The sequence below is a fragment of the Propithecus coquereli genome, unplaced genomic scaffold, assembly GCF_000956105.1.
Source record: "Propithecus coquereli isolate 6110/MARCELLA unplaced genomic scaffold, Pcoq_1.0 Scaffold507, whole genome shotgun sequence".
NCBI lineage: Eukaryota > Metazoa > Chordata > Mammalia > Primates > Indriidae > Propithecus > Propithecus coquereli.
In genome coordinates, this window is record NW_012150919.1 from 861,876 (window position 1) to 877,298 (window position 15,423).

Sequence of the window (15,423 nt, forward strand, 5' to 3'; positions counted from 1 at the left end):
GCTGTATATATGTTTTTGGTTTTCTGTGTGGGAAAATGAAACCAGTTTGCTTCCACGCCGCCATTTTGGAACCAGAAGTCCTTTTGCCTTCTTTTGGATTAATCATTTATTTTTATTATTTCATTTGACTCCTTTAGTGACTTGCTAGTTATGTGTTATTTTATGATTTTGTAAGAAGTAATACTAGATATTATGACATGCATTTTTTAAATGTGGTAGAATCTTAATTAAATTAAATTTATCACTTCCAAGCAGTAGAAGAGACCTTACAACAATCTAACAACTCCCTTAGTGTTGGCTTTTGTGCTTTGTTTTCATGTTTTTAAAATTCTACATACATTTGAAACCTCACAAGATATTATTGTTGTTTTAAGCTATTAATGTTCATTTAGATTCATCTTCCTGGTGTTCTTCATTTCTTTCCACATTTTCCTGTTTCCATCCAGGATGGAATTTATGTATATAAAATTAATTTTTTAAAGAACTCCCTTTAGTGTTTCTTTTGGTGTGTGTCTGCTGGTGAGGAATTCTTTGGAGCTTTTCTCTGAATATTTCTTTAATTTTGCCTTTTTGTTGTGAAGGATATATTCATTGGGAATAGAATTTTATGTTGGCAGATATTTTTTGCCAGCACTTTAAGTCTGTGATTTCATTGTCTTGTAGCTCCTTGATTTCTGTGGCAACATCAGCTAACAGTCCTTTTGTTGCTTCTTTGAATGCAATGCGTATTTTTCTCTTTGTTTGCTTTTAAGTTTCTTTGTCTTCAGTCTTCAGCAGTTTGACTATAATGTGCCCAGATATGTTTTTCTTATTTACCCTGCTTCTGCTTGGAATTCCTAGAAAAGCTCGAATCTATAGCTTGATATACTTTTTTCCTATTTTGAATAATTCTTGGCCATCTCCTCTTCAAATATTGCTTCTTTCCCATTTCTCTGTCCTCTTATTATGAACTCTAAAATATACTTGTGTTAGATATTTTCACTGTGCATGATATGGTTATAATGCTATTTTTTGTGTTTTTCATCCTCTTTCCCTTTATATTTCAATTAGGATACTACCTACTGACTTATCTTCTAGTTCACATATTCTCTCAGTTGCAGTGTCTAGTACAATAATTATTATTAAGTATGAAATGTCCAATTTCCTTAAGTACTAAGTTTGACAGTTGCGATCTCTGACATTTCACTTTGACACTTCCTGTTTTGTTTTTATAGTGAAGGTATATCCTCAATCTTTCAAACACATGTTTTGGCTTGTGATTATCTTTCGAAAAAATTTTTAGAGCAATTTTTGTGAAACCATGGATAAATAAAAAATCCATGTTATTTTCGTGTATGAGTTCTGTTGTGGAGGCAATGCAGTGCAGACAGCTCAAAATATCAACGAAGAGTTTGGGAAGGATGTAGCTGACAAACACATAGTACATCGATGGTTTGAGGAGTTCCATTCTGGTGATTTTTGTCTTGACAATGAGCCAGGTAGGCGACCTGAGACCAAAGTGGATGATGATGAGCTGAAAGCTGTAGTGGAAGCAAATCCATCTCAACCTATGCGAGAATTAGCAGGAAGATTTGATGTTACTATTCTGACAACATCGGACCATTTGAAACAAATGGGCAAGGTAAAGAAGCCGGATAGATGGGTTCCACATGAATTAAATGAGCATCAGTAGAGAAATTGTCTTGAACCTTACCTTTCTTTGCTGTCATGACATAAAGGTGAACCATTTGTAAACCACATTGTTACACGCGATGAAAAATGGATTCCTTTTCACAATTGCAAGCATTTGGCACAAGGATTGGATAAAGACGAGGTGCCAAAACACAGTCCAAAACTGAATATTCATCAAAAAAAGCTATTGGTGTCTGTTTGGTGGTCCAACACTGGTTTTATCCACTACAGCTTTATGAAACCTGGTCAGTCTATTACAGCGGATGTCTACTGCAACCAATTGGACGAAATGATGAGGATGCTTGTGATTAAGCAGATGAGGTTGGTCACTAGAGACAGGCCAATCCTTTTGCAAGACAACGCTCAACCACATGTTGCACAGACGATGCTGCTCAAACTACAGAGGCTGGACTTGGAAACTCTCTGTCATCCACCGTGTCCACCAGACCTTGCACCAACTGACTACCACTTCTTCCAGGCTTTGGACCATTTCTTGTAAGGAAAAATATTCAGTTCTCAACAAGCTGTGGAAAACACCTTTTGTGATTTCATCACATGCTGCTTCTCTGCTGGCATAAACAAGCTACCATTAAGATGGCAAAACTGTGTCGATGGTTTAGGTGCATACTCTGATTAAGTATACTGCTTCTTGTTTGAGATATAATAAACTACACTTCTAATTCGAAATTGAATATTTCCTATTTAATGACCTAAATCCTTCTGTTGGATTCTTAATTTTAGTTATTGAATTTTCATCTGCTCTTTTTATGTTTTCCAATTTTTTGATAAAAATTGCCATTGTCATCTATTTTCTTCAGCATATTTATTGTAGTTGTGCTAAAGATAATTTCCGATGTCAGTGTTGGGATTGCCTGTTAGATCGCCTGTCCTTTCCATAGTCTTCCGTGGTTTGGTTCAGTCTCCTGATACGCCACGTGATTTTTTATTTCAATGGCAGATGTTGTGTGTGAAGAATTGTAGTGCTCTGGGTGATGTATCTCCCAGAGATGCTCTGGTTTTATTCCAGTAGATAATGAGGGTAAAGGCTAATAACCATACTGCAATGGATTGAAATGATTCAAGTTCGTATTTCGGGCTTTGAGAGGTCATGACTCCGAGCCTGCTGTTACTCTCAGGGTTTAGGCCTTCAGGGATGAACTGATATCCCAGACTGTTTACCAGGGCATCTCCTTAGCAGGCAGTTCTGAACGCCAATTCTTGTCTCTTGATCACAGTGATACTGCAAAAATCTCTGCTTAGATCATTAACCTCTAAGCAGCCGCTTTGTGCTGATTTCTTAGCATCTTGCCTTCCTTGTGCATACTCAGCTTCAGAATTGTCAAAGCTTTGAGAGAAACTCGAACACCGTCTGTCAGGTTTGCTTCTTTATGTTCCCCCTTTCCCAGAGTCTGGCCTCTTACATCCTGGTTGCCTTGGTTACAGTGCATTCCAGTTTTCCTCTTGCACAGCTAGCAAGACTGCTGCAAGTTCCAGGCTGGTGCTTTCTGCTCAGACTCTATGTCCTATGCTGGAAGACAGAACATTCCCCAGAGAGAAAAGTCATCTGTAAAAGCATCACCCCCTCGGTGTGTTTCCCTGAATTCCTCCTGGTTTTGGCCCCTCAGATCCTGGCTGCCTGGGTTGCTCGGATACCCTCAGAGATCTTCTTAAATTTTAAGATTCGAAAAAATTTTAGACTTACAGAAAGAAAAGTTACAAAACCAGTACAGAGAGCTCACATATACCCTTTTCTCATCTTTCTCTAATATGAGCAACTTAAAAATAACCTTGGTGACTTGTACTTAAAATTGAATCTTGCCGTACTCTCCAAGCGGATGCAAACAGAGCATGACGGCTAACTGGTTGAAAGAGAAAAAAGAAAAAAAGAGGAACCAGAAAGGGTGAAATTTTCGGTGCAGGGTTTCTCAAAGTGTGTTCCTCAGAACACCACCCCTTGGAGATTTGTCCTCAGATCAGACGTCTCCCACGGCCAGGTGAGCGTGGGAAGTGCTGCATCTTTCATGTATCTGCCCCTTGGAAATCCACAGAGCCTGTTGCCATTTTAAAGCCTCTGAAAGTGTTTTAGTAAAGAAATCTGCTTAATCTTGTTTTCCCTGTGTTCCTAAACGTGTGTAGTCAGGAGCTGTTTTGTTTTGTTTTTTGCCTGTCCCTTACTCACCTCCCATGGAGCTAGTGTTTTGTGGCACACAGATTGAAAAACACTGTTCTGGAGCCATTTATAAAAGCCTGAGGTATAAATTCTGCTTTTTTACATTTTCTTCTAGGTTCTGGCTTTCTCACTGTTTAATTTCTTGCTTCATAAAAAGGAAGAAGATGGAGAAGCCAAGGTTTCTTTGAAAACAGATATTTGCACAAGGAGGCCAAGGCTGTGTTAACATTTACCATTAAAACCCAGTATGTCTAGATGAAACACCAAATGCAGAAGCTTCATATTTCCCAAATAAATTTCTTTTATAATTTGTCACTGCTCTGTTGTAGTCTTTGAAAATAGTCTTAATTTTCCTATTATTCACAAAATTGGAGCCACCGAAGAGTAGATGGTGAACCCTGACCATAGCACCAAGGCATCCTGAGAGAGGTCTGAGTTGCAGCGTGAAGTCCCTTTTCCACTGGGGACAACACGTGAGCCACGTTGACCAGCCACACGTTTGTATTTCAGATGCGCAACTTCTGTCTGGCGAGCCCAGGTCGCAGGCAGTGTTTGTGATGGGGAAGTGGAGGTGAGGGCAGCTTGTGTTCGAAGCGGAAGGAGAGTTTTAGAGCGAAATTTTGACAGCCTTCCCCAGCCTACCTCTTCATATAGTGTGTGTCCCTTGTCACCTCCTAACAGGTGCCTGCCACCGCCTGGTTCCTCTCGGTCCATTCTCCCATGCGCCTCTGACTGACCTTTCTGAAATTCAGACCTGTTCACATCGCTCACTCGCTTAACACGTTGACTGCACACTAGGAAAAAAAATACTTTTCCTTGGGTCCGCAGTGTTTTATTACAAAAATAGAATAAAAACTTCTAAAGTAAAATGATCCTTTCTAATTTAATGAAAAATGTGCTATTTTTTGTTGTTTTCTGTGCGTGAATTATATGCAACTTGAAAAATAGTTCTCGTGGCTCCCAAGGTGAAGAGACATGACTTACATATGCTTCACGAGGCCCCGGGATCAAAACTACCGTGAGTTAAATACAACTCACATGGCAGTTAACGTGTTAAAAATCTCCACTGCCCACAGGTTGAAGGTCAGCCTCATGGTCTGGCCCCCGCCTGTCTGCCCATCTGTTCCTTTTCATTTAGGGTCAGTGTTTCCTATCAGTTACCCGTACCGAATTGAACACTCTCATCTGTATTTTTATTTTTAAACCTTTACCTATGCTATTATTTCTACCAGAAATGCACTTTTTCTCTTGTCTCCCTGGTGAACTCCATATAGCCTTCTAGGCTTTGTTCTGGAACTTTCTTGGCACCTTCTCATCCATATAATAATTTGTTTCCTTCCATCTGGGTTCTACTGGCAAATTCTGCGTCTCTGTTATGGAACAGTACACATCTCGCTGCGTGTGGCTCTTCACGTTTCGGCTTCACAGTGGGCCTGTGAGCTGCTGGAATATGGTGATTGATCTTTGTATCTCTAGCACATTGGCGCAGTTGGTAGACTTTCCAACATTGGAAATCAGGTGTTTCCAAATGAGATTGAATGACACTGTCAGTTTGAAACATGAAGTTGAAGTGTTCTTTTAAATGTATTTAAGGGTATACATTGGTTTTATTGGTTTCTAAGTATTGCTTTTGCTGAATCCCATGGGTTTTGATGTATTTTTATTGTTGTTAAATTTTTTTATAATTTTTATTGAGGCTTCCTTTTTAACTTATTGTTATTTAGGGCAGAATTCTAAAATTTTATGCCTACATATTTATTTTAACTTTTGAATCCTAATTCAATTGCATTACGGTAAAGAAAAAAAAAAATAAAAAAAAAACCAAATAAACATTCCCTATAGGGCGTTGATTGATTTTGGGACCTAGCACATGGTCAGTTTTTGTAATGTTCCACCTGTACTTGCAAAGAGTGTACATTTTCTATTTATTGGCTGGAGGGATGTATGTATATGTGCATAGGATCGAGGTGGTTAATTTGGTCATTCAAATCACCTATATCCTTTTCAATTTTTTAATTATGTTTGATATGTCAGTTTTCTGATACTGTTATATTAAATCTCCTGCCACAATGGTGGATTTGTCAGTTTCAGTAGTTTTTGTTTTATATTTTTGGCAGTTATGCTGTTGTTAGATACAATATTATTATTGTAACAAAATGTTGTGGATTGCTCCTTTTCTAAGGTCAAGTCTCTATCCCTGTTCTTGCCTTGCCTTAGGAAAGTATTTCTTCTCTGATATTATTGTTACAGGCTTTATTTTGGTTAGTATTCTCCTAGTATGTACATTTTGTCTATTTAATTACAATCTTTCTATATATTGTGTTTTAGGTGTGACTCTTCGAAGCTGCACATAGCTGGATTTTAAAAATATGCTCTATTAATTTATTCTTTAATATGTTCAGTTTAATCCATATAGATATATAGATAATGACTACTGATCTATTTGGACTTATTATTACTGTCTTATTTTGTGGGTTTTTATTTTATTTTATTTTTTTGAGACACAGTCTGGCTCTGTCAATCCAGGTAAAGTGCAGTGGTGTCATCTTAGCTCACAGCAACCTCAAACTCCTGGGCTCAAGTGATCCTCTTGCCTCAGCCTCCCGAGTAGCTGGGACTACAGGCAAACGCCACCACTCCTGGCTAATTTTTCTATTTTTGGTAGAGACAGGGTCTCGCTCTTGCTCAGGCTGGTCTCAAACTCCTGAGCCAAGGGCTCCTCCCACCCCGGCTTCCCAGAGTGTTGGGATTACAGACGTGAGCCACCGTGCCCGCCTTATTTTGTGATTTCTATTTGCCACTCCTTGTTTTTCTCCCATGGCCTTTCTCCTTGCTTTCTCTTGGACTGGAAAACACTGGTGTTTTACCAGTGTGAGGGTGTAGCTATTATGTTAAAACCTGCGCCGTACTATGCGTATATCTTAGTTTGTGCTTTCAGTAGTTACCATTGATCATATAACACGGGTACTTCCCGTGCATCATTTCAGCATGAAGTCGTGCCTGTTTCTCACCCCTCCTGAATACTAATGAACCTTAGTGTGTTGAAAATACCCACTGAACACCCTTCCCGCTCCCTATTTTATTATTGCCTAAGGTTTTCATTTTACCTTTGTGTAAACGAAGATATGCTAGTTTTTGCCTATCTTTGGTCAGTAGTTAAATTTACCACCATAGTTCGCCCATTTCCATTCTCACCATTGTTTCATGGGCTCCATGCTTCCCCTCTCGGTTCAATTTTTATTTCTTTGATGAAATACTTGAGCATCACTTTATTAGAGACTGTCATGGTCTGGATATGTGTTTATTTTGTTCTTTTTCCTAAACAACAGTTTAGGGAGCCATTCCTCCACTGTTTTTTGGCACCTGCTGGTGCTGAAGAAAATCTGCTGTAAATCTTATGCTGTCGCTTTGGTCGTTGGGTTGGTTGGTTGGTTGTTCCCCCGAACCCCCATGATAGTTTTAGGATTTTCTTGAGATTTTGCTGTGTCTAGGTGTAAGTTAGTATTTATCCTGCTTGGTGCTCGAGTGTACTTCCAAGTATGAGTGCATTCATACCTTCCTTCAACTGTACGAAAAAAGAACTATTTTAACTCTTCGAATATTGATTCTCCTATATTCTGTCCTTTTTCTCGAAGTGCCTATCAGATATATCTTGGAGCCTCTCATGTATCCTACATACTGATTAATTGATATTTCATTAAAAAAAATAAAACTCTTTGTCCTTTTGTTATTGTTGTTCTTTGGGTGAGTTTCTTAATATTTTAATATTTTCCAGTTTACTAGTTCTTTCCTGGTTGTACCCAGTCTGGAGTTTATCCCATCTATTGAGTTTTTCATTTTCGTGACACTATATTTTTTGTTTCTAAGATTTCTAATTTTTTATATCTATTTTTAAATTTCTGTCCTTTTGTGTAATTGCTTGCTTTTTATTAATAGAAGTTACTTCTTTATCATTTTGATAATATCTTCAACATACGTAAAAAGTCTGTCCTGTTGTTTCGTAAAATTATTTTTACCAGAAGTGAATTCATGTTATGTTATGTGATTTTGTTGGCTCTCTTTTTTGGTGTTATATTTTATTCCTGTGCTTTAGAATTTAAATGTAGGATGAATTTTAATTTTGGGGGGAGTATCTTTTTACCACTTTTGTGTTCACTTCTTTTTTTTTTTTTAAGACTCAGAGTCTCACTCTGTTGCCCAGGCTAGAGTGCAGTGGCGTCATCATAGCTCACTGCAGCCTCAAACTCCTGGGCTCAAGTGATCCTCCTGCCTCAGCCTCCAAGCAGCTGGGACCACAGGCATGTGCCACCACACCTGGCTAATTTTTTTATTTTTTGTAGAGACAGGGTCTCACTATGTTGGCCAGGCTGGTCTCAAACTGCTGGCCTCAAGTGGTCCTGCCACCTCGGCCTCCCAGCATGTGGATTAAAGGCGTGAGTCATCGCACCCGGCCCTTACACTCACTTCTGTTTAATGGCTGTGGCTTCTTCCATCCGGCTTCCCAAGGTCTGGATACAGAATAGTGGTTTCTGTTCTGCGGTGATACCGGGGATATCCGGATCCAGCCACAGAGCTGGGGGATGACTTGATTTACTCTTTGTTTTCCAACCTCCCTGGGCCTGCGGATTGTCACATGTGGTAGCATCAGACAGTGGTTTGCATCTGGATATTTTTGTTTCCAGTCTCATTTTCCTTCCCATCTCCTGGCTTTAAGCAGAGCTTGCGTCCAGGCTCTTGTCATATGCAGCACTTTTAAATCTCTTTTTACCCAACGGACCAGACTTCTGGCTGCCCTGGCCCGTGCGTTCAAGAAGTGCAGCAGGCCTGAGGCTTCAGCCTTGCCCGGCACGTTGCGTTTCTATTCATTTTCAGGATGACAGAAGACGTTTATTCTGTTTTTGAGCATTGTTTATCTTCCCGGTTTTCTTTTTGATATTTAGTCTATCATTGCAGTGTTTTCAGAGCATAGGGAGTGCATCTGAGTTGAATTTATCTAATCATCTTAGCCAGATTAGAAACTTAAGTATTGATGTTTAGCTTCTAACACCTAAAAGAAATAACCCTGTAACCTTGGGATGAGGCTAGGGCCCCTGTAGGAAGGGATCAAGCCTATCATTTTCATCCTTATATCCCAAGCACCTGTAGCAGTACCTTGCAAATAGTAGATGCTCAACAAACAGTATTTGTTGAATGATTGGCATGTCAAATATGGTCAAGTGGCCTAAATAGCTATGCCATGTGTGTGTTTATGTTTACTGTATCAAAACAGCTGAATTTCACCGGGAAATTCAGGAAGAGCAGAAGAATGATCATGGCTCTTACCTGTGACTTCTGTTGGAAGCAATCCCATGTGTTGCCTCTTTCTGAACAAGAAAGGTATAAAATCTCACTACTTTCTGTTCTTGAAAATAGAAACACCCCTTCATCTATTAGACACTTTGCTTTCTGAAAGTGAGAATGTGTTCAGATTAAAGAGGTTTCAGGTGTAACTCTTAATGGTAAAGGGGTTTTCAAATGGATATTTTGAAATTTATTTAAAATAGAGATCCATGTGTGGGTTTCTGTGATTCCAGTAGCTACGGGAAATTACAGGCAACTCTGACACACCATCCGAAAACATAGTGACTTAAAACAAAAATCATTTATTTAGTTTCCAATTCTGTGGGTCAGCGGTTCGGGCTGGTGCACTGGGGGTGTCGGCTGGGATGGCTGATCCCTGCAGGGCTCTGTCACCTGTGCCCTCAGCTGCCGGGGTAGCCGCGGCCTGGTGGTCTGAGACGGCTGAGCTGGGACGGCTGATCTCGGCTCCACGTGTTCTTCCTTCTCCAACCTTCTCTCACTGGAGCCCAGGTTCGTTCACAGAGAGGGGTGAAGTGGACCTCAGGGATCGAGCAAAAGTATCTATGAAGCCTCTTTGAAGCTATAAAGTGTTTATGAAGTACAAACTTGGTGTTCACACCGAGTGGCTTACACTGTTCTATTGGTCAGAGCACATCGCAGCGTGGAAAATAGACTTCCCTTTGCGACGGGAGAGCCGCAGGCCTGTGGCCGTCTTCGCCATCCGCCATGGCAACAAAACGTGGAGGCCCCGCTCCCTCCCCCAGGGGAGCTGGCATCACTCTCATTAGATCCTCACAATATTACCTCTGAAGTTAAGAACCAGTGTTTTAGGGGATTTCACTACTGAATGACAGCAAGAAAAATGCTGAGATGCTCTCATTGACAGACACCTCTGTTTAAAACACTACTTGGTGCGTGGAAATGAGATTCTTGATTTTTTTTCCTCTTGAAAGCTATACCTTATATAATTCTTTCTGACTACGATACCCAGCCTGAAAAGTTAGAATTCTTGTCCAGTGTATCAGTTAGCTGCTAGCGCATAACAAACCAAAATTTAGTGGCTTCAAACAGCACCGTGCACTGGGCTCCTGTTTCCACAGCTCGGCAGAGGCGGCTGGTCTCCCTGGACGCTCTCCAGGTCTGCCATCAGCTGCAGGTCAGCGGGCGGTCCGATTCTGGGGACTGACCGTTTGTCATGAGGGGGGGTGTCTGGGCCACTGGTCTCTCTCCATCCAGCAGGTTAGTCTGGGCTTGTTCGCAGGGTGGCAGCAGGGTTTTAGGAGAGTGTGGGGCAGCATGCAGGGTCTCTCGAGGTCTGGCGAGGCTTGTCCCTGTGGGGTCAAAACAAATCACATGCCCACCCTAGACTCACTGGGTGGGAAGACAGAGTCCAACTCTTGTGAGAAGAACTGCAGAGACGCAGGACAGGGAGGATGGAAAACCCTGGCCCTTTTGTAATCTTCCATGTCTCCTCTCTTCAAGAAATTCCTTCTCATACCTCAAATTCAAAACGCGGGTCTCCACTTACATTGCTCCTGTTAAATGGTGATACAGGGTGTGCTGAGGTGGTGATCACATTCGCGTTTAAAACAACCTGCAATCCCGTCACCTGTTATTGACGGCACCCCCTTTGCTACTGATCTTTCTATTCGTATTAATATTTTAAGGGCATAACTAAATTATGTTGATGTTCTTTTCTAAAGAAAGTGATTTAACATATTTTTTCTTCCAATCCGCCCTCCTTGTTCTTCAGTCCAACCCACTGGTGGCCAGAGTTGCTTTTCTAAAAGGTTTCTCTAGCAGCCTTGTGTTCGGTGAAGAATCTTTGGGGACGTCTCGCTCATACCCTGTATCTTGGCATCTGAGGCTGTGATCTGGCCTCTGCCTACCTGAAGGTTTCGCTTCCCTCCATTCTCCCTTGAGCAGTAATTTTCACAGTGAAACAAAATTTCCTGCTGTTTTTTGAGCACATTTGCCCTACACTGGTTGTTCTCAACTGTCCGATGACAGTTTTGGTTGTCACAACGGGGTGTGTGTGTGTGTGTGTGTGTGTGTACACGTGCTGGTGACACGCAGTGGGCAGAGACCAGGATGCCACTAAACATCCCACAGAGCTCAGGACAGCCCCCACGGCAGCAAACTGTGTGGTCTGAGTATCAGCAGTGCGAGGTTGAGGAAACCTGCCCTACACATTCCGGCTTCGGGGTCTTTGTTTTGTGGGGCTTCGTCCCAGAAGGCCCTTCCTTCGGTGCTTCCTGGTGAAATGTCCCCTGTCCTTAAAAAGCCAGCGCAAATGCCAAGTCTTCTAGGAAAGAGGTCCTGTGTGGCCCTGCTCCCAACGCTGTGGGCTCTGCGTCCATTCCGTGCATCACCGAAGTGTCCACCACTTGGTATGTTTGCAATAATTTATGCATAGTACTATTAATTTTTAATTGTTCGTACTGTTCCTCCCTTGTACTTTAGTTGAGAGTCTGTGTTTTAAGTCTTTTGCTGACCTGTGTGTTCCCGGATGACAAGGATCCTATCCTACCCTTGCTTGTGCTAGAGCACTTACCATGTGCGTTACACATAGTAGGTTCACAATAAATATCTGTCGAGTCAGTGAGAAATGCGTGTCTTCCCACATATATTTACTCCTTCCCACAGTTTTCTTAAAGGACTGAGTTCAAAAAAATCCAACAATTTGAATCCAAGCTTTTTTTGTTTTTGTTTTTAATAATTTAGATCAAAAACCGTTATAAGGAATCATTGTACGATGCAATTACTTATGTTTATTTCTTTGCAGCTATTTAGTGAAAAAATAAGTGGTGCTGAAGGAACGAAACTAGACGACGAGTTTCTGGACATGGAAAGGGTAAGAGCATGTTGGTGCATAAACTGTACTAGAAGTTGACTTTCGTTGTGGTGTGAGATATACTGCTACTCTGAGGGATATTAGTTGGAAGGGAAATCTAGAATGTTGAAATTGGCGTGGATTACGCCATGCGAAAGGCAATACTTCCCCACTTCCCAGCCCACATCAGCCCCTTGCCCGGTCACACATCCAGTCCAGGCAGGGCACGAAGGAGACGGGATGTGGCTCACTCGCGCCCTCCAGTGGCCAGAAGTCAGAATGCGCAAAAGATGGGCAATCTTGGCCACGAGTTACTGCAAGGCCGAAGTAATTGTGGTTATGTTCATGTATCTGGGAGAATCAAAATGTATTTCTGGAATAAGACCCTTCAAATATGCAAAGATTGATGTACTGTGTGGGAGACTCAGACTCTGTTCCCAGGTGTTGCAGCAGCTGCATAACAAATAACTACCATCCTGGTTCTGCCACTTAGAACTAGCCATGCAGACTCGGATAAGTCATTTCCTCTTTTTTAAACTGTGATCCAAGGATGACAACGTGTGCCCTGCCTGCTTCACATAGATGCTGTGATAATTATGAAAACATTAATGTACTTGAAAGAATTTTAAAAAATATGACTGGCTTATACAGAAATGATTGTAACACGCCCCAAAGAAAGACTATAGTCTCTGTCCCTTCACGTGTTTCCTGGTCATCGTGCAGAGAAGCTGAGGTGGGGGCAGGGCTGGGACCAGCAGTAGCTGCCAACTTACTCAGGTTCCTCCCTCTTTGTCTGGGGCCCTTCACACACAGCCTCGTTTTCATAATTAGGCTCCTCAGAGGAGAGGGGGAGGAGAGAAAGCCTTAGGACTGCCTACACGTCAAGGCTGCGGGATAGCAGGGAGCAGAGGTGGGAGCAGGAGCAGGGAAGGAAGTCCAGCCCGGCTGCGGCCTGGCCAAGGGCTCTCTCAGGATGCCTGGCCCCAGCCGGCCTGTCTTCTGGGAGTTCCCTTTTTTCTGGATGAGAGGTGTAAAGTTTCTAGAAATGTCAGTGCCTTGAAGGGGAAAACTTAATTTGCTCTTGATTTTGGAAAAAAGTTCATTTCTAAAAATCAAAAACCATAGAGACATTTTCATATCATTTACATACTCTAAATTACTTTAAAAAAAACTCCTATTAGACAAAGATACGATGCACAGCTTTATTACTAACAGAATGATTCAGTGGAAATGTTAAATTGAGAAGCATATTTCAGGAGTTTCAGTTTGAGTTGATGGCTTGAGATTCCCTCTTGTTCACCTCATTTTCCCTTCAAACATCCCAGTGAGTGACAGAAGAAATATAAATATGAAATTTATTATCTGTTTTATTACAGCAGTGAAAAGTATGGAAATGTATAATACATGACCAGAAGTTTTAAGGAGTCTCTGGAAGAGATACATTAGATGGTAGCAGACCCACCTACAACATAACACAGAAATGACAAAGTAACGGAAAAAATATTACACGATAAATGCTAAACATATAAAAATAGAGCAATAGTAACATCAAAGTAAAATTTGATGTAAAAAAGCACTAAATGGAAAAATTCTTTTTTTAATTATAGAAAGGTAAAGTCAATATAGTCTATCACGAAATTAAAATAATTATGAACCATTTTGTACTACATAACATAGCATCTAAATTTACAGTAATGTGTAGGCTCATGAAGGATTTGCATAAAATATGATTAATATTAATAACTCATATTACAAAGAGATATGGATATTGGCATTCCCCAAATGAAGAATGCACATTCTTTCCAAAAATTCATTTGGAGCAATTACAATAATTAATTATGTACTAGGCTACAGGGAAAAAAACTCAGTAAGTTTCTTAAAGTAAAATCATAGAACACAAAAATTACAAGGAACATATAGCTTCTAAATTCTGAATGTTTGGAAATTTTAAAACATGTAAAAATAATTCTTAGTTTAAAAGGAAATGAAAAAGTAAAATTACAGATTAGTTAGTCATGAGTGTCAGAATTCTATATGTGAAAACCTGTGATAAATGGCTAAATCTTAAATGCATTATGTAGTAGAAAATAAATTTTGGGAGAAATGAAATCATGCAATCCAAGAAGCTAGGAAAGTAAGAACAAATTAAATCACTTTAGGTAGAAGGTAGAAATCAATATAAATAAAAAGAGAGATTAATAAAATGGAAAACAGTAACAATAAGAAGATAGAAACAATAAAGCCAAGAGTTGTTTTTTTTTTCTGGGAAAGCCATAAAATGATAAATTTCTACTAAGTATGACCAAGAAGGAGCGAGGGGAAAAACGCAAATATATTACAAAGAGAATAGGAAATAGGACAAATCCACAGATACGGATTTTTTTTGAAGAGAATACCATAAACAAACCGGGGCTGCTAGCAGCTCTGTAATGCGGGGACTAGGTCCGTGAGCCTCGGTGGCACAGACTTTAGGACACCTTTTGGACAGGGAACCAGCATTAAATGGGAATTGCAAATGTAATCAGCCAAAAAGGAGGCCTCTGCACCAAAATTATTTCACAAAAATAATTTTCACCTCTTTACTTACCTCTATTTGATCAGATATTTGCCTAACACTTTGTTAATTTGAAAACGTGCACACACACACAGACTCACACACACACAATAATATCCCTTGTTATTCTGGGAGGGAGATTTTTGTGTCTTTATTTTTAAACTACAGGAGTTATTTTTTTCAGTGTTCATCTTGACGGCTCGTATTAACCAGAATGTTCAAGGGGCCTCTCGAACCTGTAGAGGGTTTGTTTATCTCTGGCGTCGACGCCCAGCCTGTCCTGAGAGCATCTCCAGTGTGTGCGTGTCAGGGCCTCGAAGGCTCTTGCAAGTTTTTTGGCCACGTGTTTCTTGCCTTTTTTTTTGTTCCCCAAAAGATATAAAAGGATCTAAATTAGAAAATATCCCCTCTCTAATTCCTCTCACCATCACCTTTCAGAGGTGACTCAGCTTCCTGGCGGTTTTTCCTGTCCAGAGAGGGTTGTGACATCAAAGGGAACACTGCGTTGTGTTTTAATCAATATCTAACTTATTAAAGTTGTAAATCTAAAACTAGTTTTTCTTAAGCTTTAAACTGACCTCAACAAGTCTTTTTTACAAATTCATTAATTTTTGCACAAAAACGACAGTCATTTTAGTTAATTTTCATTTTAGGTTCTATTCACTCACAAGCTTAGCAGAGTCAGTCCTTGAATATTTACCGTCAGTTACACAATTAAGCAAATTCCCACAGACATTTCTAACAACAAACTGTGCAAATGAGTCATTTCCTCTTTTTTAAACTGTGATCCAAGGATGACAACGTGTGCCCTGCCTGCTTCACATAGATGCTGTGATAATTATGAAAACATTAATG

The 15,423-nt window shown here is 40.4% G+C and overlaps 1 protein-coding gene across 3 annotated transcripts in view; it reads left to right on the forward strand.

The window, feature by feature from the left end:
- SH3GL3 (SH3-domain GRB2-like 3) overlaps nt 1-15,423 on the forward strand; it is a 137,619-nt gene that overhangs the window by 76,556 nt on the left and 45,640 nt on the right. For all 3 annotated transcript variants that reach the window (XR_001137997.1, XM_012656528.1, XM_012656527.1), the window contains exon 2: nt 11,967-12,035. Coding sequence is in view for 1 of the 3 variants with exons in the window: in XM_012656527.1 (XP_012511981.1) it covers nt 11,967-12,035 (69 nt within the window). In the remaining 2 variants the exon portion in view is untranslated. The remainder of the gene's footprint in view (nt 1-11,966; nt 12,036-15,423) is intronic.